Consider the following 27,880-nt stretch of genomic DNA (forward strand, 5'->3'; position numbering starts at 1 on the left):
AAGACTGGGCTTTTACAAAGTCGTCCATAAAGTGGAAAGTGCTTCATGCAAAGAAAATTGGTTCTGAAGCTCTTGTGTCCTGTAGTGTGTCGTTTGTGACAATAGAGGGCAGCATTGCACTTTTAAATTGAGACTCTAATATCTAGCGAAAAACAACCAATTAAAAATATCAATGCACACAAACAAAGTGCATTGTACACATGGGTGCAGACCACATATCAGTAAGAGATTCTCATCTTGATTAGTGATCCGGTGGGGGAAGTGATGTGAGCATTCACCCTCGGGTCAAGTACAAGTGGTCCAGTGGAAATGGACGTTTAAACCTCCCAGTCTGGATATGAAACAGTTTCGCCAGTGGCACAGCTTCTGCTTCATACAGTGAATTATTAACCACTTCTTCAGAGCCTGGTGTTTTGATTTCCAAGCTTGACTGAAAACGGAAGCAATGCTAAACCGGGAGCTGGTTAATTAGGCTGAGAACAATGGAAACTGGTGGTGGGGGGGACTTCAAAGGGGCTAAAGCAGGAGAAGTGATTAGTCCCAGCGGAGGGGAGCCAGTGATGTCTTTGAGATGGGGCTCCGGAGAGGCGCCTGAGGGTCGAGGCCTGTCCCCACTCCGTCCCCACACCCCTCACTCTTAACACTGCACAACCCTAGGGTCTAATCACCCCCCCCCCCCCGCCCCAACACACACCTCCCACTGGGAACAACCTGTGGCAGCTGCAACTTCAAAAGTAACATAGTCTGGGGGGACAATGTCTTTGAGCTTGCAGTTAGGTCCAGTGTTACAAGGGAAGGGAGTTATCAGCTTATAATTCATATATAACCAAGTCATAGGTGAAATGCATTCCCTTCACACAGCATTATTTATGTGAATGGGAGTTTCATGAACATTATGGTTTTGCATTTTAGTTTAAAGAGATGCTATGTATCAGACTCTTGGATGGTAATCAATGCTCTGCTCTTCCCCTGTTAAAATAAGTAATTATATTTGGTGTCATTGTCCAGTACTTATAACATGAAAGGTGTTGTTGTACCAAAATGAAACAAACAAACAAACAAACAAAAAAATCAGACAAGCTTGTGAGACATCGGGGACAAATTTTATTTTATCGTAACCCTACAAAATAAAACCAGGCGAGCAAAACAAGAGGATTCTGAACAGCTCATTCTAATACTTTTGAAACTGACCAACAAATACAGACAACAGTTTATAATTATTTATATATATATTTATACTTTTCATATATATATAACATTTTTTTAGCATAATGCCGTGTATACATAAAAAATATAGCAAACTAAATAAGGCAAATAAATAGAGGTACAATTTACAGGTTAATTGGACATTCCTTAACTTTTTTATTTATTATCTCCTTAACTAGAATGGTGTACAAAACGTTCAACAACTGTACAACTTTCATAAGAGTTTGTTTTAAAAAAATAACCCTTACCAGCACTGACTCCTTCAACGTATACAGCCAGTTTTAAAGGGGTGCAACTTTTCTTAATATGTATATACATCAAATATGGCCTTTATAGATTGTTCCCATTGCAATTACTTCAGAGCCACAGAGAAACAATAGTGGTTGTTGTTGTATTGCGTTCCCCCTTGTGGTCACACAAAATATTACAAGCACTCAGACGTACCTGTCACTGAAATTGGCTGGTAGCTCAAATGAATTTCGCATTCAGATGACCTCTGTACACTACAATGTATGACAAGAGTGTGAAATAGAGTAGACATTAAAACAAGGGATAATAGCCTTGTTTTTTTTAAAAGAGTTTGTTATGTTGTAAACTATTAAAGTAGCAGGATTCAGTGTTAAGCTTTCTTGTAAAACTCAGACAAGTGGGCTCTCAATGGAGTCATGAAACTACGTCCTGTACCAGCCATACCTCCACAGCTGGGCATGTTGTGGACCAGACTGGATGCCATATATCACATACACTGCACTTTCTTGATTATACAAGTTGCAATAATGTATTTCTTTCACAATCGAAGTAGCATAAACACAGCCAATTATTGCTTCATATAAACCCAGCGACTCATTCTACACATCTAGCTTTGTGAAAGAACAGACCAAATGAAGACTTGAATGTTTTAAGGCTTTGTCACTGCCAGCTCTAACTCTGTATCTACCTACATTTTCCAAGCTGGGTTTTCTTACAAGCTTATCAATTGCTTTACATACTTATAGGTTGTTAATTGATTATTTAACTGGTTCAGTTAATTAATTAATACACTGTGAATAGACTAGTATTTAAAAAATAGTAGGTGTGTTTTAAACCTTAGACTTTATAGTCTCCTTTTTCGGAGATCACTGACTGTTAGTAGCTGACTGACTTCAGGTGATAACAGGCCATGTGCTAATGTCAAGAGGGGAGGAAAAACTATGCCGATCAAATTTTTGCATTATTACTGCAGTTTCCATGAAAGAAGAGTTTCTTGTATGTCTTTGTTTTTTATTGATTGTCCAAATAATCAAGATGTTTCATACCTCCTCTAGCTTACATGCATATTCCCTAATACCTTTTAAAAAGATCCCTTGCATTTCAGGCCATTTCATCCTATCTCACGGTTTAATTTGGACTTAAATTATTGCTTAAAATCTTGCCAAAAAGTTAGCGTAATTTCTACCTAGCTTCATACAATCAGAAAAGGCTTCATTTGGAAAACATAGTCGTGTTAGGGTAAGTGCAAGACTATATATCTCTTAAAGATAGTAATCCCTCCATGCTTGGGGTGGTTTCTCTCTCCTCCAGCTATTCCAGTGCCATCTACAGTTATACGACCCACCTAGAGTACTTGAGGGACAGTTAAAGGGGGGAAATAAAATAAAATGAAATTCTCTTGATGCTTCATGTTCATTGCAGTATAATAAATCTGAATTTACTTGACATAATGAAAAGCCCCCAGGTACAACCGCTCATAATAACAAAAAAAAAGGGTCATGTAAACACCCCCTGTATTCTTCCAGAATGCACATTAATTCCACCCACAAGGCCTTTTAAATCTTTTCCAGGCTGTGACCTAGAATACATCTCTGTGCAGAGGAACGGATGCGATGTGGCTTTGATGGCAGCCCACAGGACTGGCAGATTGTTGCGTGCCGTGCCGTGCCGGGCGCCTGTGTCTGTGAGGGGGCAGGAGGAACAGTTCCGTACAATTATAATCAACGGCAGACTTCAATATCAACATAATGGCATCGGTTCACTCTTTAGTCAGTTGCACCCCTTTAAAACTAAATCTGCTTCTTTTTTTTTTTCTTTTTTTTAAGGGTTCATTAAAAGGAGCTTCAATACACATAACACCAACAACAACAGCAAGGTACCGGTAAGAAAAATAGGCACTTTAAGGTAAAACAAAATGCATAATATTAATAAGAATGACAATAAAAATTGAGTTATGGGACTTATTACCTGAAGAAGTATGGTAGTGGTGTAGCTCAGTGACCTGACAGAGCTACCCCTAAGCCCTTCAGGTGTCAGTCTGGGCTTCTCTTACTGAGTGGGGATGGCTGAGCCAAGCCAACCTGATGGGCTACGCTTGACGTTGAAGGGCAGGTTACCACAGAGTTGTGAGGCTGTAGGTGCACTGCGGAGCAGGCGGTACACTTTAGGGCAGCCCAGGTTACCAGCACCATAGGGCTGAAGCAGGTTAGAAGCTTTCAAATGAATTCTGCTTCGTAACACACGGGCAAGCCTTGTGTCTGAGTACTGCACTGCTTAGGATGCTGAAATGGCAGAGAACAGAGGTGGTCTGGTGTCATGAGCTCCAGCCAAAAGCAATGCCTGACCAAAAGCAATTCTCTTGGCTCAATGAGCAACACCTCCGCGGTTCACAGTAGAAGCCCTACAGCTGATGGTGGTCAGCCACATGTATGGCCCGGCTATCTGGAGGCACAGCTGATCTCAGAGTAGAGAGCGCTCCCAGGCACAGGAGCTCCTCTTTATAAAGTGCAGTGTGGCTTTGATAGGCTGGGAGCCCTCTGTCTTCCCTGGGGATCTCTGTTGCTCCGACAAAAAAGAGCCCCGGAGTGTGTGCTCAGGTTTTGCAGGTGCAGCTGCAGTGTGTTCACAGAACGGGCAGAGATGTTTGCAGAGCTGCAGCGCAGGGCAAAGCTTTAAATGCGATGGGTCAGTCAATAGAAATATGCAAGGTCTCCTTGTACAACAATCAAAATCAAAGCAGTCTTCATTTCATGTGAATTCAAGCTGAATTCTACATTATTTTGGAACATGGCAGAAGTTAAAGTAAAGTACACTGAGATCTATGTAGTGAGTATGTGATTTTAGTCAAGAAGAGCTTGCCAAGCCCTTCACAGTGAAGTGCTCTCCACTTGCTTTTGAACATGAAATTCCCCATGATGTCCGTCTCTGTTCTTAAAGTGTTGCCCAGTACCATGTAAAGAAACGTGCCATTGCATCGCAGTGCCCACTGAGAGTCAAGGGGCTGCGAGAGGTTTGAAAATTCACTGACACAAGTGTCCTGGTCTCAGAGAATCTCTCTCCTGGTGCCCTATTAGACCATACTGCAGGTGTCATCTAAGTGCTTTAATAATACTGAAAAAGTGGCTATTGCCATATCACCATGACAAAAAACACTGGGCCCGACTCAACATGACTGTAATGAATCAATTCAGGTTTTTGGTTTGTGTCCCAGGGATACAATGACGGGTTATGGGGTGGAAAGCTTTCATTATGTCTCAAAATATGTCTGTGAAAATGCTGCCATAGGGGAGACTCTAAAATCCGCAGCTCTTCTCATTTACAGTAGATGCAAGCAGTGGTAATAGCTTATTAGAGAAATGGACCAGTTCACCAAGTGCCTGCATGTGGCCGTTCTGACGATGGATAAGCCCAGACAACACATGCAGGTGCTTCATGTGAGAAGGAAGGCCCGAGTGTGTGATCCGAGGTGGTATATTTACAAAAGGGGGAACAGAGAGCCCAGTGGCACAGTTACCCGGTTCAGTTGCAACCACAGTGGAAGCCCGTCATTTTTGTATGTTTATTATTTATTATATAATTTATTTTCTCTTCATAGTGTTTAGACATTTCCCTACTGGTTATAAAAACATGTGCAAATGTACCATTGAAGAATGACTTGAGTGAGTGAATATGTTCTTGCAGATTGTGCTGTTCTAATAATCATAATAAAAAATATAAAAAAGGACTGGATAGGGATCAGTAAATTTAAGGGCCTGCACTGTTTGGAAGTTCTGCCAAGGGCATGGGTTTCAAACAAAACTTTATCTCTAGTATAAAGTGATCACACACTGTTTACATGTCCCCTCTGTCTAGTAAAGTCATTGGGAACCAGTTAATACTTGTTTCTGGAGCTTTCTGATGCCACGCTATGAGCACAGTACTAAGGCTGCTAATTTAGCTGTCAATCTGAGATTCTACCACTTTTCCAATAGCAATGGTATAATTCACCACAGTACAAAACATAAGATACGAGAGGTACATCCCTGAACAGCTCCCTGCATTCAAAGCATCCCTTTCCACATCAGAGCCAAGCAAGAGTTCACCCCCATCTGAACTCACGTCTGTGTTTAACATGAGGATTACATGAGGATTACCACGAAAGTGTGTCTGTTTTCAGTCTCCTTGTAAAAGCTCATCATGCAGACTGCTGGCTGACCAGTGCTGTGCTCTCTGAACCATTTTAGTGAAGAACAATCACATTATTTAGTCATGATCACATTTTTATACTTAATATTTCACTAAAGCCCAGAATTGACCTCTGACCCTTCAGCCACAGTCCTTGATGACAGACTATTACATTATTGTTTATTTTACACAACAGAAGTGAACGTTCTCAATGAATTCACCTCCCAGGCAAATGTCAGTCTTCAATCTGTTAATCATGAGTGTCCCATGGCAGCATTGGAGAGATTTTTCCCCCTCGGTTGTGGGAATTGTACAGAGTACGACACAAGGGCATTGTGTGAGAATTTGTGTGTCTGGGAGATGATTTTTATTGGAAGCTCACCAGCTAGTTAGAAAAACAAGCTGCACAATTATGACTGCTCAATTCACACCATCATTTTTTGACAAGAATGAGAGAAAAATCCAGAAGCAAGAGGGCATTCCATTCCCAAGGTTAAGACTAGTTGAAATCCCCCTCATCCAGGAGCACTGAAATAATTCTGTTTTTGTTTAGATACTGTAACAGCTTTTTAAAAAAAAGAAAAGAAAAATGGTACACACAACATGCTGATGATGGAATAAGATGAGCCTTCATTATATCTGTTTAAATCCGCTATGTAGACTGCGTCACCAGACTTGTATCATTCCCGGCTTCTTCGGCATGGCTTGAATCCTCTGAAGTTGAACTCTTTTTGCGTGCAATGCTCTTCCTCTTGTGTTTCATCCCAGATTGGTTCTCGTTTTATTTTGTTGGGTAGTTGTCATTGTTTTTTGTTTTTTTTTGTTTTTTTGAATGCTCATTATCCTCTGCAGTCTTTAGTCCCAAATAAGAGTCTGCTTTTAAGGCAGAACAGACTGTCACACATTGTCCTGCAGTGGCCCAGACAACGCACAGCATCTTGGGAAATGTGCCGCTCACTGAGCCCTCTGACTGTCCCTCACACACTCCGTCACTCCCCTGCTAATCCAGAGCAACTCCAAAACCAGGCGATCACCAATGTTCAAGCAACCTTTGTCCAGGTTAAGCAAGTATGATTTAAACAAAACAAAAAAATAGTAATAACCTTAAAATATTCAAAGAAAACTAATTAATAAGAGGGCTGCCGCATCTCGTCCTTGATAGTCCCTTGAATTGCCTGGCGGGCAGAGGGTGAGTGAGGAGACACGGGCTGCCATAGTTTCACACAGCTGTGTTTACAAGGTGCTCACAGGTAATACTATTTAATATTCTCCCTATTCTCTTGGTTTCTTTAATTTGCTTTCTTCTTGGTGTGCTTTTTGTGATAGTGTCTTTCTTCCCAAATCTGCAGTGGCAGAAAAATGAAAATAAAACCAAACTCCTCTTGAGTCTGAAAGGGCTCGATTGTGAGTTTTTTCATGTAGACAGACAGTTAGAGGTGTTTTGTGTTGGCATACTTTTTAAAAATCCAGTCTTTAAGTGGCATGAAAAAAATTATCAGCGATGCTGTGATGAACAGGGGTAAATCCACCAGGTGCAAGTGAGACATAGCAGATTTATGATGGACACTTACAGTGCAAACAAGAGTCCAATGTCTGACAGGCCATGGAGAGAGCTCTTGTGTGGGCAAACACTGACAAAATGGACACAGTAATACTAAAAATGTGGGAAAAAATCATACAAACAAAAACATAACAAATAAACAAACTAAAAAAAACCACATTAAAAAAATAACCAAAACAGAATTCTTCAAGGTTAGCATGTCTTTTTCTATATATAAATATATAAATGCATCTTATTTGTATTTATGTATTATAATTTTGTATTTATCTTGTACTTTTTTGCTGCTTTGGCACTGGATAATGCCAGTAAGAAAATTCTAATATTTTTTTCCTTCTTATTATATAACTAGTTCATTTGGAGATTAAAAAACAAACTCTTGACCCTTTTTCCATCATAATCCTGGCATTTTCATTTTTCTTTTTCTAGATTTTTTTCTCAGCAGTGCCGGTTTCATCCTGAAATCCTTAACCCCGAGAAACCATGTAGAAGGAGAGGCACTTGGAAGATCGATCCCAACTCCAGCGCCTCCCTCCTGCAGCCCCGGTCCCATTCTGGGCTGTTTTAGTAAAGCTGCAAGCGCTATTTGATGTAGTGCTGTAGAGTGCCAGCTGCATTACAATTTAGCATTGTCGGCTGCTCTTCAAGGTGGGGTCATATAAGCCCAGCTGGAGCTTTGCTTTGAAGTACGGTGGGATCCTTAGCTGCACTGAAAAGTGCCACATAAAATTAAATTATGTTGCTTCTTTTGAAGTGCTCCCTTGTCAGGCCCTGCCACAGCTAGTGAGCAGGCCTGTGACACCCCCCGACCATAGAGAACAGGGGAACGTAGAGGAACACTGCCCTCTGGACATCCTGGGTGGTATAATTCGATGAGTATGCAAGATGAGGAATAATAAAACAAAAAATGAGGTGAGGAGGCAGAAAAGAGGATTCGCTTCCAATAGGTTACCAAACTCCCGTATTCCACTCCTGTAAATGAGGGAAGGCCATTTGATGCTCCTCAGGTGTTCAGCAGCTACAGAGCGCACTCTGGGAGGACACAGGGGGCCACTGCTTGTTTTTTTTCTTGTTTGTCTGTGTTTAGGTTTTCTCAGTGACCATTGTGTCCAGTCGGCACTTTTGCGAGTCCAGTTTTGAGAGGAAAAGAAAGTAAGGAAGTAAAAAAAATGGAAGAGAGAATGGCAGCCCAGTTTGGGATGCAGCCTCCCGCCCCTCTGGCTCCAGTTTCAGGCAGTGACTGTCTTCTCTGGGACTGGGCCTCATCCTTGTGCGTCTCTCTCTCTGACTCTTACTATCTGAGCTGCAGGAATGAGAGTCCAAGGAAGGGGTGAGGGTGGTGGTGGTGACTGCCATAGTGTTAGGAGGGGGTGGCCTAGTGCTATAGGGGAGGGTTGGAGGGTAGTGTTGTGGGGTTGGGGGGCTCCCCTAGGCAGTCTGTTGCCCCCACGGCGATCAATAGTTGACCTTGGTGACGGGGCGCTCCCGGCCGCAGCTCTCCAGCAGCTGGCTTCCCGAGCGCTTGCGGTTGCGCTTGAGCTTGGACAGGTCCTTGTCGAACACCTCCCCTGAGCGCAGGGCCGACACCAGGTCGTCAAACTCGCCCACCTCCTCCGACACACTGCCTCCCTGGCTCTTCTTCACACGCCGCTCCCTCTCGCGCTGCTCCTTCAGCTGAGAGGATACACAGACACAGACAGACAGACAGACAGATAGGAAGTCAGGTTGAGGGTGTAATATACAGGAGCACATCTGGCTCCATCCTATTGGACAGAGTAATATGTTCTTGCTTGTCAAGATGAGGCTGCTGCTGGGACTTCTAGGCAGGAACTGAACCTCAGGACTCCAGGGCTCTAAGCCAAACAAGGGACAGCATTCTCTGCAGGGACTGTAGATACATATATGGCTTTGGGCAGCAATCATTGCAATGTACTGTACAACACCACTGATACACCCTGCCAGCTAAATTAATTGTCTACCCTATTAGGATACATTGACATACCTGCAGCATCCCAGCTGGAATGGAAACAAACAAACAAAAAACTTATGTAATCAAATGACTTTTGTCAGTACAGTGCATTAAACCCAGTCGCTTCATACCCTTGCTTCTTTCTTTCAGCCCATCTAGCAGTCCAGCAGACCCCAGTACATTAGTGATATGAGAGCTGCCATTGATAGTAGCAGAACTGTTTCTGACCATTTTTACAGCCAGTTTATTAGACTGTGCTGTGTGGGGGGGCTGTGTGGTGTGAGTCAGGGCAGAGGCGGGGGAGCTTTTGCAGTTTGCAGTCTGGATATGAAAGGAAGGAATGCTGTCCTGTCCTGTTCCCAGACTTCAATACACTACACTGCAGGGAAAAGCACAAAAGCAATCCAAAATCCTCTCTGTGTAAGGTGTTACTGCAGACTGCTCTACTCCCACACTTTCAAAACGGTCTTCCAAAACCTCTTCATATGACAGCAATCCCTGAATGATCCCTGAAGCATCTTGATCTAAAGTTATGTCCAGGGAATCGATCCATTTGTCATGCTGTGACAATCACTCTGTGAGCCTTGAGACTACTACCTGGCACTATGTATTGTTGAGTGACTGTGAGAAGCTGTGTCTTTGCTGATTAAATGGGCCTGAAACTGTTCCCAGACTTCCATCGCTCTGGGAGCAGCATTCCCATGATTCACATGGGAATCACACGGATAAGTGGCTGTGTTGTGTCAGAGTTTGCAGGGCTGCTGGCTGAGGACAGCTCGCTGTGGAGATTGGGAATCTAGTAGGAGGTAATGAAAGCTGAAGGTCGCAGATAATGATTGCAGAAAGGAGATGTCATGATGCCATATATCTTTAAAACCCGGTGCTTCTGTTTCCCAGTATGTCTCTCTGCTGTCTCTCTCAATCACTGTTTCTTCTTCTCTTATCCTTCCACGTGCTTCTGTCTTTCTCTCTCTCTCTGTGGGTCCTGTTCATAAAGTATTTTCCACTATGCTAAGAATGCTGCATTTTCTGAAAATAAAAAAAAAAGTCTTCATATTCCCCCTGTCCCAGTCAATCTCTCTCTCTCTCTCTCTCACCATGGCCTCCATACGTGCTCTCCTCTCCTCCTCTTCTTTTCGGCGCTGCATGTTCTCCAGGTCCTGCCTGGCCTCGCTGAACGACTGCAGGAAGGTATCGAAAATCCCGAAGAACTCGTCCGGCTGCATCCGGCCCTCTTCTTCACCAAAGTGCCTCAGCGCCTTGGTGAACTGAGAGACAAGGGGGAAACAGAGAAAGAGAAGGAGGGAAAATAGCTAAGACCAGAGGTACTCAATGTTGGGCCCATGAAGTGCTATAGTACAGAGTCTTTTAGAGGCCTCTTTGAATCATGAACAGCAGAAGACCAGGAACATGTGTTGATTAAATCGGGAAGTTTAGGAAGTTATTAATTAAATTAGGGGCTTGGATGGAAGGGAACTAAGAAAACAGTATACACGTTGTTGACTGGAGAAATGCTACTCTGACGTCAACCACCAAGAGATACAGAGAGAGAGAGCGAGAGAGAGAAAAATACTTTGAGAAAGTCAGATTAAAGACAAACAGAGCTGTGGCACTGTTAAAAGGAGAGAAAAACAGAAAGAGAAAGAGAGAACAATGTATAAGCCCTTACACTGCCTTGGACATTTTACTTCCTTTCCATTGCATAACTTTGTCCAGCTGATTGCTAAATATTTTCATATATTCTTAATTTGATTTCAGCAGTAGGGTAAATTATATAATTTACCACTGAGGGCTTCTGCACACCTGATCCTAGAGATTCTACATGCATCGAAGCGCCTAGTAGAAGAAAACTTTATGCAATCGAGGTGAGTGGGGGCCGCCCCTGTAGCTCCCGGAAACAAAGGCATATGCATTGAGCCTTCAAGATATAGCCCCCCACTGTGGTCTATGGAACAACTACCGCAGGTCAATGCTAGTGGCATAAAAACACTGCTTTATCCTATGCTTTCCTGGCCCCCCAGAACCTGGCATTCACTCACTTCAACCTTACAAACTCACAGCTCCCAGGTGAAACAGCAGTGGCTAGTAACGGCCCCTGCCCTCCCTCCCTCCCCTCTGCACGACCTTGTTTCCATCCAAATTCTACCATTGATGCCCAATTGTGTCTTTCAAGAGTACAGTGAGGGGAAAAAAGTATTTGATCCCCTGCTGATTTTGTACGTTTGCCCACTGACAAACCCTCATTAACATGCAAATCAATTTATAACTTTTTTGAAATGCGTTTTTCTGGATTTGTTTGTTGTTATTCTGTCTCTCACTGTTAAAATACACCTACCATTAAAATTATAGACAGATAATTTCTTTGTCAGTGGTACAAAATCAGCAGGGGATCAAATACTTTTTTCCCTCACTGTATATCAATATAATATGCAGTATAATGATGCAAGTCGAATATTCTGCACTGATTGACACATCAGGCATTGTTTCCATGACAAGTTGCTCGTCCATGTGCGCGAGGACAGCGGCCTGGTTTTTGGGTCGGAAACGGAACCGCCTCGTGCTTTGGTTGGGCCGCATCTGTCAGGGATATATGACACACCCTGTTTATAGTCAGAGAGCGAGAGATTAATACATACATATAATTGCATGAGGTGAAATAGATTCATACATAGTTATATAGATATATAGACATGTATCGTTACATCAAAAATCAAGAGAGAGAGAGAGAACTTCTACTATGGTGTAAAGGGTTAAACGGTGGAGGAGCACTACTTAGTTATTCACAAATGTAATTATTGGCTGATTTTAATGTTTTATGCATTCGTGTAATTATTGGTATTTCAAAAATAACTTTCTGAGGTGTTCTATCTTTGTGAAATGATCTGAAATATGGGCTACCATTTAAATTACTACATAGCCTATATATATATATATATATATATATATATATATGCCCTCGTTGCGATTGTGCCCCTTCCAGAGTCTGTTGTAAAGCTGCTACTGATTCGTCCACACCCCACCCCTCCTGTCATGGATAATTCGCCCCGCCCCACTCTGTGATATGTCCTCCCACCCCCCCACATCCTCAGCTTGACAATTCGGTTATATAAACAAACACCGTGGGGCAATGATATGTAAAATATGCAAAGTAGGATACTTAACTACATAATAATAATAATGTAATTAATAATTTAATTATTTCCTTATGTATTTTTTAATAATCATATTCAAATGCAAGACTAGAGTGACCCATAAAGCAATATGGGTTTCTGGAGGCACTGATCCGGACAGTTAAAACATGCAGTGTGCGGCCACTGGGAGCTGAGAGAAATAAGGCTGAATCAGGTGTATTGCGGCTTCTGGAGGTGGTGCCTAGTTTCCATACAAAGTGCATGAACCTGTCCTCATTCTATTACATTGTCTTATATAAATAAATAAATACACACATGTATAAATAAAGGCTCCTTCAATACATCACATGTTTAAAATGTAGCCTAACCATTTGCCTCTCCATGGGATCAAATGAAAGGCGACTAATGCAGAGCTGTTACACACAGAACTGAGAGAACAAGGCTAAAGCAAGAGAATAGCGTCTTCTGGAGGTGCGGAGCCCGTGGGCTAAAGCATGCCATGTGCGGCACCTGGAAGCTGTGAGTTTGTAAGGTTGAAGTGAGTGAATGCCAGCTTCAGGGGGGCTGGGAAAGCATAGGATTAAGCTGCGTTTTTATGCCTCTAGTGGGGACCTGTGGTAGTTGTTCCATAGACTACAATGGGGGGCTATATTGTGAAGGTTCAATGCATATGCCTTTGTTTCCGGGCGCTACAGGGGTGGCCCCCACTCGCCTCAATTGCATAACATTTTCTTCTACTAGGCACTTCGATGCATGTAGAATCGCAAGGATTGGGTGTTCTACATGCACAGGCCGACCTCTCAGCACTACAGCTCACAGACCCAGGCCATAATTGCCACCTGTTTTCTTTGCAAACACCAACATACATTTTTTTTTAGGCTTTATGAGAACTCACCATTCGCACACACACACACACACACACACACACACACACACACACACACACACACGTGTTCGATTACAGCGCAGTACAGAGCTCTTCCACCGGCTAAGAGATTCCAGTCCTATGTCACCTGTGCCAACTCTCCTCATGTGCTGCCAGCTGCTCTTCAGTGTCAGTGCCAGGCGCTCGTGTGGTGTGCCCCACCCTGCCTGTCTCAAAGGCATATTTTGTTTCGGGAAGGGAACCCAGAAGAAGTGCCAACCCACAACGATCCGAAAAAGAAAAAGGCAAAGCCAGCTCGCTCACAGTCATTATTCTGTATTCGCTTGCTCGCTCAGTCAATAAACACTACCTCACTGTTCAGGGCAGTGCACAGCACCCAACACTTCCCAAGTGATTCTTTGTGATGATTTTGCTTTCCGTATGTTGCTATCGCAGCACACTTGATAGAAAGTGTGGATTGCCAGGGACTGCCAGCTTCAAACTTCAGTCATAAACTCATATTTAGATAGACATATGGTGTGGCTATACTTCACAATAGCTAACTATGTAGCTAACTAAATTTTACAAAGAAAGGATCGGCTTTTCAGTTGTATTACACGAAAGCACACAGTGAGGCTGTCCAGATTTCCAGTCATGTTTCTACCCCCCGTGGTGCAAAGATCTTATGTACAAATGTGTGCACCAGGTCCAAACTACCAGCTCCTGCTTTTATGGCACTGTTTACAAGTTTTGCAGACTTAAAAACAAATAACTGTGGCAGATGGTGCATCAGTTACATTCCAGGAAACTTTAAAGAAATGGACAGCCATAAGTCTTCTCTTAAGTATGCAATCAGAGATGGGAACTGGCAGCCGTACAGACACAGTGATGCTCACACAGTTACATGACTGCGCTCCCCATGCATCCGTGTACAAGGGTTCGTCACTGTCTCTAAATCACATTCCTCCAAGAGGGATATCACTGCCAAAGCCCCTCGATGGATGATTAGTCAGAAATAACACAGCCTTTAATTACAGCACACTTGACTGATGTAACATCCTCAGGGATTCAGATGAGCTGGGAGTACATACTAATTTAGACTACAGCTTAAATTAGAAACATTGATGCTGCCAAAAAGAAGGAAACAAACTGAAAATAGGACAAAATATGTATGTATGTATGTATGTAAGTGTCACAGAAAACCATTGTGCCTTTCACCAGAGAGCAGCCCAGTGCAACTGCAGACACATTAGCCTCTCTCCCTCTGACTGGGTATTTATTTTTCTTCACTCTGTATTACAGACTAATGATTATTAACTGCTTTATAAACGGCCTCTGACCTCACACCGTCCGTTTTCCCTCTGCGTCAGCACTTCCACCATTTCCACTGCATATTAATCAGCCCTATCAGCTCCACATGTTCACGCCAAGGCCAAAAAGCCTCATGCGTTGTTCATTAAAACAAACAGAAGTGTCCGCTCTTGGAAGGAAACTAACTAATACTGCTTTCACAGTACAGTAAGCAATTAATGCACAACCAATATCATGTATTAGTGTTAGCAGGTTATTCTCTTACAGGTTTACAAGACAATATAAATAAATTATATATATACTGCACAGTATATATGCTAAAGCAAAATACTAATAATTATGCCAATTCATCTGCCTTTCAATAATTTTCAGAGTTCGTTGTTTGTGACAGAACCTGTAATGCAGTTTTCTGCGGACACTGGTCTCTGTGAATTAGTCTCTGCATATCAAGCTCACAAACCAGTGTGAAGTTTCCTATAGTGACATAATCATACTGCACATATCAAGGGGGATACAGATATTTTTTAAATTATAAAATGGAGGGATAAGTGTACTTCACAATTCGGGTAAAGAGCGGTGTATATGTGTTTTGGGGGGGTTTGGGGAGCAGATTCAGATTCCAAGTGCATTAGCAGCCTTTTTGACGCTTGTCAAACAGCTGTCACCAATTTAAGCTCTTCTCTTGTTCACATCCTCTGGCACCCAGGCCATGCCACACTGACTGCCAGCTTTCCAGGGCCAGTTTCCTGAGTGAGAACCCCCTCCCACACACACACACACAGTCTGGAACAACAAACTATTCATCTCAAATCAAACCACTCCCAGAGAAAATAAAAAATTGGGCTGGTGGGCAAATATTTCCTTGGCAAATATTTTCCCCTTACCCATCCAATCTCCCACCTTTCCCTGCTACCATTACCTGCCCCCCCCCTCCCAAAGTGGGACTGTGACGAGGGTAACACAGCCCAGACTGAAATAACAAACACTCTGCTCGTCTCCAAAGTGCGCAGGCAGAGCGGGGGGGGCTGGAGGAGAGCTTTTGCTTTCACTTCCTCTTGGTCTCTTTCTTTCTTCTGGTCTGATTTCTTGCCTTTCCATATCTTTTTTCCAGCTTCTTGTTCTTTTCATTGTCCTATTTTCTGCCTTTTGCCATTATTTTCTTCTTTCTATTTATCTATTCATATTCATTCTATTCAACCTGCGGTTGGGAGCTGTGTCTTAGGTGTCAGTCAGGAGGAAATCTCTAAACCTGGCATCCTGTCTCCTGGGACTTGGCTAACATTTTCTTCCAAAGAATATACGAATATTTTCAGCAGAAACCGTTTCTCAATTTATCATCTTTCTTTTAAAAAAAAATATATATATATCTATATATATATATGTATATACACATATATATATATATATATATACATACATACAGTGAGGGAAAAAAGTATTTGATCCCCTGCTGATTTTGTACGTTTTCCCACTGACAAAGAAATGATCAGTCTATAATTGTAACGGTAGGTGTATTTTAACAGTGAGAGACAGAATAACAACAAAAAAATCCAGAAAAACGCATTTAAAAAAAGTTATCAATTGATTTGCATGTTAATGAGGAAAATAAGTATTTGACCCCTTCGACTTAGTACTTGGTGGCAAAACCCTTATTGGCAATCACAGAGGTCAGACGTTTCTTGTAGTTGGCCACCAGGTTTGCACACATCTCAGGAGGGATTTTGTCCCACTCCTCTTTGCAGATCCTCTCCAAGTCATTAAGGTTTGGCAACTCGAACCTTCAGCTCCCTCCACAGATTTTCTATGGGATTAAGGTCTGGAGACTGGCTAGGCCACTCCAGGACCTTAATGTGCTTCTTCTTGAGCCACTCCTTTGTTGCCTTGGCTGTGTGTTTTGGGTCATTGTCATGCTGAAATACCCATCCACGACCCATTTTCAATGCCCTGGCTGAGGGAAGGAGGTTCTCACCCAAGATTTGATGGTACATGGCCCCGTCCATCGTCCCTTTGATGAGGTGCAGTTGTCCTGTCCCCTTAGCAGAAAAACACCCTCAAAGCATAATGTTTCCACCTCCATGTTTGACGGTGGGGATGGTGTTCTTGGGGTCATTCCTCCTCCTCCAAACACGGCGAGTTGAGTTGATGCCAATGAGCTCGATTTTGGTCTCATCTGACCACAACACTTTCACCCAGTTCTCCTCTGAATCATTCAGATGTTCATTGGCAAACTTCAGACGGGCCTGTACATGTGCTTTCTTGAGCAGGGGGACCTTGCGGGCGCTGCAGGATTTCAGTCCTTCACGGCGTAGTGCGTTACCAATTGTTTTCTTGGTGACTATGGTCCCAGCTGCCTTGAGATCATTAACAAGATCCTCCCGTGTAGTTCTGGGCTGATTCCTCACCGTTCTCATGATCATTGAAACTCCACGAAGTGAGATCTTGCATGGAGCCCAAGACCGAGGGAGACTGACAGTAATTTTGTGTTTCTTCCATTTGCGAATAATCGCACCAACTGTTGTCACCTTCTCACCAAGCTGCTTGGCGATGGTCTTGTAGCCCATTCCAGCCTTGTGTAGGTCTACAATCTTGTCCCTGACATCCTTGGACAGCTCTTTGGTCTTGGCCATGGTGGAGAGTTTGGAATCTGATTGATTGATTGCTTCTGTGGACAGGTGTCTTTTATACAGGTAACCAGCTGAGATTAGGAGCACTCCCTTTAAGAGAGTGCTCCTAATCTCAGCTCGTTACCTGTATAAAAGACACCTGGGAGCCAGAAATCTTGCTGATCGATAGGGGATCAAATACTTATTTCCCTCATTAACATGCAAATCAATTTATAACTTTTTTGAAATGTGTTTTTCTGGATTTATTTGTTGTTATTCTGTCTCTCACTGTTAAAATACACCTACCATTAAAATTATAGACTGATCATTTCTTTGTTAGTGGGCAAACGTAAAAAATCAGCAGGGGATCAAATACTTTTTTCCCCTCACTGTATATATATGTATATATTATATATGTATATATTATATATGTATATATATATATATATATATATAATGTATTTATAAATGGGAAACCGGGGTTTCAGATTAAGCTTCTGGTATCTGGTAAAGCGCTCTTTCAGATTACACCATGAATCCCACAGTCATTACCCCACAAGTAATAAATATATGTAAAAACAAAATTAAATTACAGAAGTCAAGGCTCCTGTCATTTTAACTGTATTGCATCTTCAGCCATAATTATCTATCTATGGAAGGCTGAGTGTTTGGGTCCCAAACTATTTTAATTTTATTTTTAATTCAGATGTCGTAATCTTATGGCAAAAGCCCCAGTCCTTCAAATAGTCTTTCCTGCTTCATCATGCTCATTCTATTAAATCGGTTTTCTCATAGCTGCTCTCCATTCAGTTTCAATGAACTGCATTACTGTGCACCTCCGTTACAGCTTCATAGCAATTGCTATGTCCACGGCAACGAACATCACAGAGCTGAGAGCGTGGCGTCCGCTCTGACAGCGCACACTTCACTCATTGCTAGTCTGTTAGGCCTTCTGATGAGGATTTTAAATCAACCCAACAGGCCTTTGGACTCATGAAAGGAAATCCTGGTGTTTTCTAATTTATATAACAAGCTAATATATTTGTAAAAAAGAAAAGAAAGAAAGGAAAAAATAGGTTCTGGACAGGAAAGATGTCTTTTGTTTTCAAAAAGCAACTGTAAGGTTGAGCTTGTGGTTTTCCATTGACGTAGACATTGACTTTATAGGGATTACTTCTCTTGAAAAGAAAGAAACTTAAAAAAATAGTAATAACAAAATGTAGTCGCAGTAGAGCATTGCTGTGATGTCAAGAGACAATCCTCCTCTCTTCTCCGGGGTTTGGGCCGCCCACAGCCAGCCCTGTAGTCAAGGCAGCCTCTTGTGTCCTGAATACTGACTCTCATTGACACCCTTCCCAGCCTTCCCTCCCTCACACTTTCCATGAAAATCAGAGGAGCGAGGGATTGGAAAAGATGAGAAAGCTAATCCACCCCCCACACGCCTCCCTACAACAACCACCACCCCCCTCAGGGAGTTAAAATGGCTTCCTTTTATGTTTCCAAATGGGTAGGCATGCCAGGAAGGTTGGGATACCATTCAAGAGAAATAAATCTCAGAAAAAAAAAGAATGAGAGAAAGAAAAGTAAAACAAATAGACGGGTTTCCCTGGGATGTTTAAGTCATTACACAGAGCAGCTACATACAAAGGTTTCTCTCTCTCTGTCTTTCCCTCTCTTTTTCTCACTCTCTGTCTGTCTCTCTTTTTCTCCTTTCACGGTTGCCTGTTGCTTGGCTATGTACAAGCTTGGCAGGACTTTAGGCATTTTTTACGGGCTGCCACTGAAGTCAGTAGCGATTATCCAAACTTCATATCACACTGAAATCATCCTCCAAAATCCAAGCTCGGCTGTGTTTTACAGTATGGGCAACCAGCATTCAAACCCTCTCATGGTCAAAAATGTCAGTCTTGCTATGTACAAGTTAATAATCCTGACACCAGGCTGCTTGTTTAGTTTCATAAGGATACCGATCATACGCTAGGCAGGTTGATATGTCACTGCATTGTATACATTGAAAAGTGCATGGCCTTGTAGTTTGTTTCAAAGTCATACACCGAAATGTATCCCAAACAGAACCAGACAAACGCAAGAAATGCACCTAAACCAAAAAAAGAGGCTTTATCTCCATGCTCCTGCATGTGTGTGAGCAAGAGTCTCTGTCTCGGTGCCATGGATGTGCAGCTGTACCTTGTCCTTGGCTTCGCTCAGCTGGTCCTCGAGCTCTGAGAAGCTGAAGCTCGCCACTGTGATGAAGTCGCTGACCACTGGCACGAACTTGTCACCTCGCTCCCGAACCCGGCTCTGCTGGTACTGCAGCTCCTGCAGACAACACAAAAGTGACAACTTAGCACATCTGCACACAGGGCTACCAGGCCTGTAAGTCAGGGTAAACAAAACTCACGGTGGATGTGAGCCTGTTACAGTGACATCACTCCCATAGATTTGGAGGAATTTCGCTTTTTTGCAGAGTGATTTAGTGCAGTGTCACGGAGTGGGCTTGTGTGTTGCTTATTTTGGGGCTGTGTGGTTCAGTGTGTCTGTGACAGAGGTTTGGATCCCAGATCTGATGGTATACATCAAACAAGCTTAGTCTGAGTGAGATATTTCTGCTTCCCGAGAAGATCACAAAACATGAACAATTGGATGCAACCTGTTTTTTTAAATGCTGCACTTCTCCAGCATGCTGTGCTCCAGGATTGTGTGGTTCAGTTTCAAAAGACATGAAACACATACAAATGAGGCCATAAAAACCCCAAATGCAAGCGTGTGAGTTACAAATTCCACTCTGTATAGTGAGAGCTGGCTGTGAACTCTGCATGCAGAAATGCCCACATCACATCAACACAGAGTCGTAGACGGGACACACATCTGTCAGGCATGTTAAACAGGGGAACACCTGGTGGTGGTAAACAGAAGCAAGCTGATGCATTTTCATAAAACTGTCTTTCACACCTCATTCACATTCCTCATCACCCTGTTATGATCCTCCATCTTTCAGTGTGTCTTTGAACACCTCACACGTCAGCTCTTATGCCTACAAGTGGCTCTCATACAGAGATGTCACTCAAAACAAAGAATGAACCAATCTTACTAATAGCTGACTACACTACCTACTAGCCCACAATCATTTACTTTTTCCAGGCTGAATTTGGTTGCCTAATGTTTCTGCCTGGCATTGTTAGATTGCTATACACCCTGCAATTGGCACTTTAGAGATCTTAGAAATAATATGCATTCTGTCAGTTTTTTGCCCTGCATTGGGTGGCCCAGTTCATGCTGTGCTCACTCCAAGAACTAGGGGTTTTACCTCCCTGCTGTAGATCACTGCTGGCTGAGACCCTGGATATGAATTGCTGTGAAGCACGCCTGGATGGATCTGTTTCGAATTAACGCTTCATTTCTCATGTTGTGTGACAATGCAGCTGAGATGGAAAGTGAATTAGCCTCTTCATTAGAGTACCATGCCCAGCTCTTGGGCAACCCTGCTCTCCCGGCCTTATTGACAGGAGCTCAGAGCCTAACAGCCGCCCTAGGGCCAGGCAGTGGGAGCTGTGTGCATGTGTACGTATGTTTGCGTGTCGTGCTTGGCCGCTCCTGTTCATTGTGCTGAACTGATCTGACAAGCCACCGAGTAAGATTCAGCCTGGGCACTGGGGCATTGGTGTCCTGGTATAAGGGGGGTGGGGGGTAGCTCTTTCATGCTCATGGCATATGTGATGGTAAGTGGATTTTATTGATCTTCCCTCTGGCTGCTCTCTGGCCACAAAGAGCTTTTCAATTCACTCTCACACTGTCTCACTCCTTCAGTGCACTATGAGGGCACTGTAATTCCTCCAGCTTCTCAAGGGTTAATAACTCAGAGGCTGGGTACAGCCATGCTCTAAGGATGGGAAGAATACACTCCATGTTCTTGCTGTCCTTACTGACCTCGTTGCAGAATAGGGACAGGAAACAGATGACACTGAAGGATTGAGCGTTTGCATGCACTGTGGATTAGATTCCAATAATTGCTGACATCAATCCATGAATCAAAACCACAAATCTTTTATACCACTATAAAACATCTTAACATGAAGCACTGGGGAAATCTGTTTTGGTACCACCCTGAATTTACAAACCTCATCAGAATAGGTAGAGTATTACTTGGGGAGGGAAGTGCTACTGAGTCAGAAGTCAGACATTTTGGAGAGCTGTACTCACTGCTTCCAGAGCCTTCAAGCCACTCTTGATGCTGTACACTTCCTTCTCCAGCTCAGCCAGGCTACAACACAGATAGAAGACAACACACTCAGCACACAAAAAACCCACCCTGCAGGACACAGGCAGACAATCTGGAGAATATGGGACTCAAAATCTAGCAGGACTTTGGAACATTCTGCATGGGATTTCTGAAGGTGTCCTGAAGCAGGGGTTGCAAAGACCCATTTGTTCTGATTAAACTTCCAGTAACTTAATTGGTCTGAATAATTGGAATAATTAAATATTTATGTACAGACTGCAATACTGTATAGGTAGTGTACCATGATTCAAAATAATATTTTAAGCCATGAACTGTACAAGACCTTTAACTAATGTTAAATATGTCAAATAGGCATTTCAAAAAATAAATCCCTTGTACATTTTTTCAAAGATGAAAAACTTGCTGATAGATTAAATGTTTGTCTTTGTAGCAGGAATTGTTAATATGCTGCTAAATATGTCAGTTTCTAACTCAGTATTAATTCCTGCTCCTGCGGGGCTGCAGGGCATTCTGGTCTTTAACCTCATTAATGATGTAATTAATCAGAGTTACCAATCGGTTACAGTTCTTTATCTGAACTTGAAAACCTGCAAGAAGGACTGTACCCCTCCATTGCGGGCAGTGAACTGCACCTATGCACTGACACTCACTTGACTTTAGCTGCCTCGGGGATGCTCAGAAGGTCCTGCTGGATGTTCAGGATGTCAGGGTAGCTCTTCTCGAAGATCATGATCAGGTAGTGCAACATAGTGATGTTCCTGCAAGGAAGACATACACGCACACTAGACCATCAGAGTACAAAACCACCTTTGAGGCAGTGTGTCATTATAGCTGCTGGGCACATTTGAAATTCTCATCTCATCTGTCAGTGCATGTTGAGTGACGCACGGTGACTGAGGGAAAGATCACATGCAAATTTCTATATACAGTAAGATGCACCTCAGTAAATATTTACCAGTTGTGACATTTAGTTTCTCTAATTTAATTTTTCTAGAGCTTCTCCCCTTGCAGAATATAAAAGTTTATAGTCCAGTAGCTGACCTGTCTATACTTGACTTGGTGTCAGCGATCTTGTTGAGGCTGGAGACCTTGAAACCATAGGCATTGCCCCTCTGGCCTTTGTTCATGAAGTTCCCGAAGGCCAGGACCACCTCCAGCACCTGAGACAGACGCTTACTGCGGATCACATCCCGAGAGCCACACAAGATGGCTGCCGGACAGACGCACACACAGACAGACAGAAAGGGGGAGAGTAAGACGGTCTGACAGAATGCCCTCACATACTTACACAGCCAACTAGATATTAAGAAACATTGAAGGGAAACCATAACTTAATATATCCTTAAAGATATCCATACTGAAACAACATTATCTCTGGTGAATCTGTTTGATTCTAGGGTCTAGAATCAATTGGCTCCTGAAAGAACATGTGAAAAGGTAAAACAACCTGTTGTTTCTCATGTGCATTTGTGTGTGTGTGCAGCAAGGAAACCAGAAGTAGAGAAAGTTAATGTCAGGATAAAATGACAAATCTTTTTTTTTTCTATTACTTATTTTTAAAAGAGGAGGAAGAAAAACAAAACTCAATTTTCTTCAAGGAAATTCCATTGCTGAGACGAAATGAGAAAACGCTGGTGTGTCTGTGAACGCAGTGTCGTGAACGGTAACTGAACCTTGTTTCAGTTACTTTCTTAAAGTTCACAGGGTATTATTTAACTACGGGTTACATTTTTGAGGCTAGTAGTTTAATTGCAGCCTGAAGCAAGGAAGCCCCATAAAAGAAGACAATAACAATTTGTCCCTTTTCTGAAGCACTCCTTTGGGAATTGATTCCATGGAAGTCAGATTCATACCAGTGGATGAGAAAATGTTTTGTTTTGTTATTTTTACTTCATTGACAGCTCACAATTGAAAGAATTTAAGTCACGATATCAGCCTTTAGCAGCAATGCCACTGAAAACATAGCTGTAATTCTACAACTGGACACTGAATATTAGTAACTTTGTGTTACGCATTGTCTTCCACAACTAAAGATGCACTTTGGTTCTGAGTCTGTACAGTACTGTCCTGTGTTGTCCTCTGCTGTACTGTGCTGTACCAAAAACTCAGATGGAGGTCTCTGGTGAACGAAGGCTTGTTAACAGCTTGCATTAATAAAATCTGCAGGATACTACAAGACACTCGGTGATGAGGAGCTCTTTTTGAGTGAAGACAGAAAGGCTTCACATAGGCTTGTTGCCAACCAGTTCTCATTTAATGGCGAGAGGCTTCAAAGGCACATGAATTAGCCTGCTGTTCAGAACTGGGCCCATTAGAAGCATGAATGAATCCTATGAGCTATCCTGCCATGAGCATTGGGCTGCAGATCTTTCCTCTCTGCTCTGCTCTGATGGCCTGGAAACCTCAGCCATATGTTTCTCCTTTCTTGGCCTGTGTGTGTCAGCGCCCTGCCTGCCCCCCCCACACACTGCTAATGCCCAGCTTTTTGGACGGGGTCCCGGGCCTTTGAACTGCTCGGCAGTGTTTATAAGAAAGTTTCTCGTCTCTTAACATTTGCCAGCTTTCCAAAACAGCTTCCCTGGTAACCCCGTTCTTTATTTTCACTGGAGGTTTCAGAAACAGTGATATCACACACACACACGCACGCACACACACTCCCACAACAAGGGGGAAACCTAAGCTGTCCATACTGCATCCCACAAAGGAGAACTGCAATAGAGGAATTAATTAGAATCCTCATTAAGGGCCTTTCTCAGGCCTCCTTCCTATTTTTGTTTAATATATGTAAATTTTATGCAGATCTGTAGCAACATATTTTTGGTAAGAGGTCATATTTCTTCTGCAGCTTCACTTTGTAATTCACTACAATGAAACCCTGAAATTAAAGGAACTCGTTTCATAAACAAGACGGAAAAGGATCATTTTAGATCTGTGATAAATGATGCATAACATCTAGATATCTAGTCTGGCATGACTATGACAAATGACCCATAAATCCATGGTAATATTGCCATCCTTCAATGTCCCTTGGTTTCCAGTTCTAGAGCTCAGGAAGTTGGTATCCTACCTTCCACCTTGGGCTTTATCTCTGCCAGGCGCTCAGCAAACTTCTTCTTAAAGAACAGCGCTTGTAGTCTGTGTTGATAATGGTCAATCCTGCAGAGAGAGGGGAGAGGGTAAGGGGCGGGCAGCCAGGGTAGCCTCTAGGGAAGAGTCATATCAAAGGAATCCTCTTTTGCGGTCTGCACAGTGATTTCATATTTAATTGCCCACAACAAAGTCAGGATCTTTTCTGAATGAGACTTGTTTCAAACACAGAAGGAGCTCATCGTTTTTGGTAGGAATGCCGGGGAGGCTGCACTTTTTACTGAACATGAAAATAAGCAATTAACACAGAATCAACAAGGCACTTCTAAGGCCAATGAGACAATGAAAACCATGCATTAACATTAAAGTGGAATAATAAAGTACAAAAAAATGAAGTACTGTAACTAATAACAAACAGTAATTCCATCAGGACAGCAAACAGGACAATTACACTTTGAATATGTCTGTAATAATGTTTATTCATATCCAGGAACCATCCTGTGGACTTTTAAGCTCTGCCTAATATTGGGCTAAATACATCACTAAATACAGGATCCACAATATACAACTCTGGGGCTGTGTTGAAACCGCTGCCTTAAATGGGGTTACAACATTTTCTTTTTGGCCTCATTCCCACTCCCTGGGCTTCCCTTGTAGACGAGACCTGAATCCAGGGAAATGTCCTGGGGAGATGTGGGGATCCCAGCCGGTGTCCAATTTTACCTGCTCATCTCATACAGGAAGCGGTCAGCCCGGGCCATGCGCTCGATCTCATGTTTGTGCTCCTCTAGCAGGTCGATATCACTCTTCTCAGGGACGAATTTCAGTAGCTGCCAGCCGGACATGCAGGATAGTCAGAATAGGCAGGAAAGATGGGACAGGCAGGACACACGAGCGAAACAGGACACAGAGACCGGTTAGGCACAATAGATTTTTCACAATATTTTGAATTTTCAGAGGCACAAACTGTAATAAATTGAACGTGCCAAGAAACCACACAATTGTCCAGTTTTCCCATAGCACTTGTGCACCAGGGATAAAAACACCAGTCCTCTGCAACAGCTCTTGCACATGCATGTGGTTGAGCTACCATAAACTGATTTGTTTTTGTAGTCTCCATTTTATGCTCGGTGCTTTGCTCTGGCTGGTGAGCCGCTCATTTGAACTCTGTAACAGGGAGAGCAGCAGATGAATGCAGTACCTGCTCCAGCATATCCTTGGCCAGCTCCTCCTGTTCGTCCATTTCTAAAATTGCTCGTTTGATCTCCTCATTGGTCATCTTCAATCTGCAGGGAAAGCCAGGATAAATAAACTTGGAATGCACGTTAAAAGAAATAACCTATTCAATGGTTTGTCTATTTTAGCTGAACACCCTGCTACATTCTTTAAACTCTCCTATTGATCCACCATAGAATGCTCTACAAACAACGTGGCTGCTGTGATATCCGTTAAAAGCACACTTATAAATCTTAAACTCTATTCCACTAATATAGATAAATCTAACCTCTAATCTTTCACACTCCTATCGAGATGTTCACTGGTAAAATGGATTGCTGCTTGGTTAGCAAGGTAAACAGTTGGAGTTCCTTGCACCGATAATTAAAAACAAGAATTGCACAAAAGCAGACCCTGTCAGCTTCACATATGAACTAACTGAACACATCCTTATTCCATTACATTAGTGCTCAACTGTGATCACGAACTTACCGAGGACACTGCCTTACTGTTCAGAAACACTGGGCTGTATTCATTATAAAACATTGCCCAGGGCATGTATAAGCAAAAGCAACCAGATCATTTGTACAGAACAGAAAGAGGCAAGAATTGTTTGAACCCCCTACTCTACCCTAGGGTGTTTGCAAAAAGCTATATCATGAAAACACCTTATTTTAGTCACGATAAATTGAAAAATTTAGAGTGAGATATGTGCAGTCAAGTTTAGTCTGGTCCATTGCTGATATTACTATTCTGTTTTTACACGATGAAGGATGGGGATATGAGCTCTTTAAAGGAATGTGTTTCAGAGTGGGGGCAGGTGGGACAGGGCTGAAGGTACGCACTTAGACAGCAGGATGACGCAGTTCTGTGCGCGGCGTCCGTCGATGACTGAAAGCTCTTTCACCTTGCGGGTGGTCAGGTACAGGTCGTCTATAGAGCCAGTCTCCTTCTGCAAGAGGCAACACATGATTAAGTATAGAGGGTGAGTCAAGCACTAAGACTCCCACAAACCACAGACACACTCTGAGCCAGGGAGCAGACAATCAACACACTGTCCAGTACTGGGCACTGCAGGGTCCTGCCACAACCAGCTCACTGCCTCATATTTCAGCAGTCTCCAGCACAGCAGTGTGGAGTAGTGCTTAAGGTCCTGGATTCATGATAGGAAGGTCATGGGGTCTGATCCCAGGTAAGACACTGATGCTGTACTAATGAATAAGACACTTTAACAAGTGTGCTCCAATAAAAACAATGGGTACACTATTCAGAATTTGCTATTGATATCAGGCAAACTCATAAAAAGGGTTTATGTGCAGGTCCAGCAACAGGAAAATGTGCTTGAGGATTCAGTAAGCAACTGTTCAAACAGAAGATTAGAATGGAAAATCCTCCCTCTTGAATTGAGATATGCAAACAGCAACAGTTGAGTATTGGAGATTTTCCTTATTTTTTTAGTTCTGATGGCCATTGTGCAAGAAGGTCATGGAATGTTTGCTTCAATGGCAGACATTCATTTTTATTAAAAAGCATATTAACCTATGTATACCTTTGATATTAACATTTGATATTCAGTCACAATTGCATGAGCCAGTAATTCAAGAGCTGGATGTGCCAAGGATTTGCAGTAGAATAGATTTGAAAACCTGGAATTTATACTTTCCCAGCCCTACTTCAACAGGGTGTCTTGGGACACCAACCTGAGAAAACAATTTGTCTTGGTCTTGAACCTGTATACCTCTGAGTTTAAGCATGTTTCCAAAAACCAGGCCCAATGTTCCTGTAGTGCAGCAGTTATATTGCTAAAGCTGTTTTCCATAAAATTGGCTCTAGTTTATAGAGGCTGCTAGTCTGACTAGATACAATAATCACATCAGTGACGCACAATTCACTTCTACACAGCAAAGGGGTCATGTACTCGAACAGGACTATGTAGCCAGCTTGCAGGCTGTTTATTGAGGATTAAACTGAAATAAACTGACCTGCAAAATGTCCTTGTTTTACATGAATATAAACACACGGCACTAAATATGTCATCCTGATTGGGAACATTCATTGGTCGATATGAGTGCAAGGGGTAATGTGGGGTAATGAACTGCTGAAAAGGAGATGATGAGGAATACATTGCAGTAATTATGGAGTGGCCTCTCAGATGTTCTGTGTGCAGCACGTGTGTTTATGTGGAGGGCACAACCGGTAAACTGCACTTGTCACGATATGGTGACTTCACTTCAATAAAAAGTATAACACACACACTGATTGACGGAAAATGTATACAATTC

At 42.6% G+C, this 27,880-nt stretch overlaps 1 protein-coding gene across 6 annotated transcripts in view; it reads right to left on the bottom strand.

The window, feature by feature from the left end:
* Positions 1–1,081: 1,081 nt before the first annotated feature.
* Positions 1,082–27,880, bottom strand: part of daam2 (dishevelled associated activator of morphogenesis 2) — a 105,397-nt gene continuing 78,598 nt past the window's right edge. For all 6 annotated transcript variants that reach the window (XM_066703382.1, XM_066703365.1, XM_066703356.1 and 3 more), the window contains 10 exons: positions 26,444–26,550; positions 25,585–25,669; positions 25,107–25,213; positions 24,364–24,452; positions 22,338–22,506; positions 21,947–22,054; positions 21,257–21,317; positions 19,244–19,375; positions 10,244–10,414; positions 1,082–8,851 (listed from right to left, as the gene is read on the bottom strand). In XM_066703382.1, coding sequence (XP_066559479.1) covers positions 8,633–8,851; positions 10,244–10,414; positions 19,244–19,375; positions 21,257–21,317; positions 21,947–22,054; positions 22,338–22,506; positions 24,364–24,452; positions 25,107–25,213; positions 25,585–25,669; positions 26,444–26,550 — 1,248 coding nt within the window. In that variant the 3' untranslated portion in view covers positions 1,082–8,632. The remainder of the gene's footprint in view (positions 8,852–10,243; positions 10,415–19,243; positions 19,376–21,256; positions 21,318–21,946; positions 22,055–22,337; positions 22,507–24,363; positions 24,453–25,106; positions 25,214–25,584; positions 25,670–26,443; positions 26,551–27,880) is intronic.

Source organism: Amia ocellicauda, chromosome 1, assembly GCF_036373705.1.
Source record: "Amia ocellicauda isolate fAmiCal2 chromosome 1, fAmiCal2.hap1, whole genome shotgun sequence".
Lineage (NCBI taxonomy): Eukaryota > Metazoa > Chordata > Actinopteri > Amiiformes > Amiidae > Amia > Amia ocellicauda.